General features: G+C 41.2%; 1 protein-coding gene across 1 annotated transcript in view; it reads left to right on the forward strand.

Annotated features, from left to right (window-relative positions):
* Positions 1–493: 493 nt before the first annotated feature.
* The window catches only part of SPACA1 (sperm acrosome associated 1), a 26252-nt gene continuing 23191 nt past the window's right edge, over positions 494–3554 (forward strand). The window contains exon 1 of the mRNA XM_011941900.1: positions 494–705. Coding sequence (XP_011797290.1) covers positions 498–705 — 208 coding nt within the window. The 5' untranslated portion in view covers positions 494–497. The remainder of the gene's footprint in view (positions 706–3554) is intronic.

The raw sequence follows: 3554 nt of genomic DNA on the forward strand, positions 1-3554 counted from the left end.
GAAATCGAGTCCTTCTCAATACATCCCAAACTGGACATTCTGGATAAGAAATTTTGAAACCAAATCACACGAAGAGTATGTGAGGGCTAAGAAATCTAGTTTGGGGAAGGGTAAACATTATGTACGAACACGAAATGTCTCAGAAGAAAGCAGGCAGGGTGAGCGAGGAGGCTGAAGTGTCGCTCCATCAACTGCAGCAGAAGGAACAGCTGACAGCAACGCCTACCGCACCTGGAAGGCTCAGGGAGGCGGCCTGGGCAGGGAACTTCCGGTTGCGGGTAAGGGAGGCGTCCTCTTCTAGGGACTTGTCGCACGTGGCTCCTCGTCGCGCCCCGGCTTGCGCGCCACGCAGCCCAGCTCCGCGAGTGTTCCAGGCGCTCAGCCCCGGAGCAGCGCCCAGGTAACCATTGAGGCGTCACGGTTCGTCACAGGAGATTCAGAGCCGGGTGGCTGCGGGCGGGGCGTCGCACCTCTCTTCAACGCACCTGTCCTCAACCATGAGCCCCAGGGGCACGGGCTGCTCCGCCGGGCAGCTGCTGACGGTCGGCTGGCTGCTCCTGGCGGTCCTTCCGTCTGCGCGCGGGACCAATGTCACTGCTGCAGTCCAGGATGCCGGCCTGGCCCACGAAGGCGAGGGCGAGGAGGAGACCGAAAACAATGACAGCGAGACCACGGAGAACTACGCCCCGCCTGAAACCGAGGATGGTGAGGGTGGGCACTCCCTTGGGGGGCATGCGGGAGCCCCTGTTGATGGAGTAAAGGCGAACCATGAGAATTATCCGTGTTAAAGTCTAGAGAGCTCTCTCCCATACCTCAGCCCCGAGATTTTCCCCTTTCTTGCATCTTGTGGCCTTGAAGAAGAACGTGCTCATTCTCCCAGGCCACAGCAAGATACACAGATAAGCACGTATATAGAAATTACTACAGAAATACTTCTAAATATTGCTTTGGACAAGGAAAAAGATTCTTTTTTAAGGGTGGGAGGTAGCCTTCCACCAAGGGGAATCATTCTGACTCTTCTTGCATTCATTTTCCCTCCTCATAGTAGATTCTTTTTTTTCAAGTTCCAAGTTGCTTGATTTCCACATTTGCTCTTGAGGTTGCAGTGGAATTCAGAATCCCCCTTTACGACGACACGTCTAGATAGACCAGTATGCCGACAAAACTGCCCAGAAGCCCCATGGCAGCTTCCTGCAGCTCCTAGCCTTGAGCACCTCTGCATTGTGGTGTTTGATTGGTATGTGCAGCCTCGGACAAAGGAATGGAGTAGTAGAAAACACCTGTCAAGGGATCCAGCTAGTGGCTTTCTTAGATGCTGCATGTTAACCAAGGAACAATGAGCCCCTGCTTGGTACATACATTTGCTTTTTTCTGCTGGCTCATTAAGCAGTAAAACTTTACAGGCTGTTGTACATGTCATATTGATTAGTAACTCACATTCTAGCAGGTAGAAGGTCAGCAGCAGGTTTGCTATCTTCTCAAGAAGGATTATCCCTTTCCCTTCTAAATGACCCAGCTGTGATTCTTTTAATATCGTTTGCATTCTCACGTCTCTTCAGTCTATACATATCGAGTGACTGCTGTGTCTACCAGCCTTTCTTTTATTTCCTGATAGTGACCCTCAGCACCAACAGAAAGAAATGGACTGTCTGAGGTTAACAGTGGGATCGAGGTTCGCATGGCCTTGTAACATTACACTACAGAGAGCTTAAAAAGATCCTTGACTTCGGAAATGTGAAAAAGAAAGACTATTAGGAAAGAAGAGAACACGTTCTAAAGCATAGTAGCTATTGCTTCATTCTCTTCTTTAAAGCAATTGAATTAACAATTTTAATATTAAACTGGCCAAGAGATACTTCTAGCTATAAAATGCTAAACATTATTTAGGCTAAACTCAGCCAATAAGGTTATAATGTCTTACATTCAAATTAAAATGTAGGTTAGTTACTTAGTCTCTCAGAGTCTCAGTTTCCTCATCTGTGGACTTTAAGGAATCCATGTACTTTCTGGGATTTTAACACATACAGTTTCATGCATAAGTGCTTTTTCTTGGGGAGAATGAGAATCCAAAACTTTAAACAATCTGAGGTGTTAGAGGTCTGAAAATTTCCAGAACTGTTATTGAAATTTGCATTGTCCCCTTAACCCTCAGTGGATCAGTAGAAACACTTATCCCCATTTACTGTCCAGTGGACCTTTAATTTTTTTTTAGTCATTTAAAAATGATTTACAAATATGAATAAAGGGATAGTGAAAACAACTTTGTTAGAAATTTCAGGAAGAATTTAAACATGGAAAAATTCAAATTTTTATTCCGTATATCCTAGTTTTGAAGGTGTATGTACCCTAACTGGGCAAAGTACTTTGAATGCAACTAAGTGCTCAATTGTTAAGCATGAACCTAGAATGCATTCATCATGTTAATATTGATTCCAGATTTTGAGTGCATCTTTAATAAATTCGAGCTTATCATTAATCTTGGTTCTTTTTGCACTTGTATTGTCAAAAAACCAACACTTTTGAAAACTACAAAGGCATATATTTTGTTGAAGAGAAAGCCATCTTTTCTTCATAATTGGAAAATATTTTCATCTTTAGATTTATAAACAACAATTAGAATGATTGGTCCAATGAATTTGACTCATTTCTACATAATCTTTTCTTTCAGTCACCTTTATATACATATCTTTCATCACAATATGTTCATTTACAAACCTTGACAAATAAATGTTGGTGCATAAATATTTTTAAAAAGGAGTGAATACTGTTCACATCCTTTTAGCAAAACAGTATGGTACAAGTTATTGTCACAGTATATTTCCAGATCAAATCTTTCCTGTTGAAAGGCTAACTACATGATAATACCATATATTCTTTTCATCCCCAGAAAGATGTTGTTTACTCATCAATTTTTAAGTTAGAAAAAAATTCATCTAGTATATCCATCCAAGATGTCATCATCTCTCATTGAGATTTTGCTTATACAATCAATTTCATCATCATCATTAGCATCTAAAGTGCTGTTATCTATCTCTTTTCATCTTCTGATTCGTTCAATAATTGTGAAATGTTTTCCTCTGTCAGTTTTCTTCTCTTTGCCATTATGGGCAAAAGATGAAAAATTGTGAAATCTCAGCTATGTTCAATAAAAGCCAGAAATAGACTACAAGGAGGATACCTCTAGACTTCTTTTATATCTTCTTGAAAGATGATGCAATATCTTGGGCAAAGCAACATGAAAACACAGGATGTTGTAAAATAGCCTGTGTTAGTGTAATTATTTCACAATTACATTATTTTTCTAGGCAATTCCAATCATTCTTTCATTTTTAAATTTTAGTCATTTAAAAATGTAGTTGAAAATAAAGAGTAATACAATCATTATGGGTGATGAAATATCACAATGTTTCAAGATAAAGAAAAATAATTAAGATATTAGATTTATGGCCAGGCATGGTAGCTCACACCTGTAATCCCAGCACTTTGGGAGGCCGAGGCGGGTGGATCACAAGGTCAGGAGATCGAGACCATCCTGGCTAACACAGTGAAACCCC

The sequence above is a fragment of the Colobus angolensis genome, unplaced genomic scaffold, assembly GCF_000951035.1.
Source record: "Colobus angolensis palliatus isolate OR3802 unplaced genomic scaffold, Cang.pa_1.0 Scaffold203, whole genome shotgun sequence".
Taxonomy (NCBI): Eukaryota; Metazoa; Chordata; class Mammalia; order Primates; family Cercopithecidae; genus Colobus; species Colobus angolensis.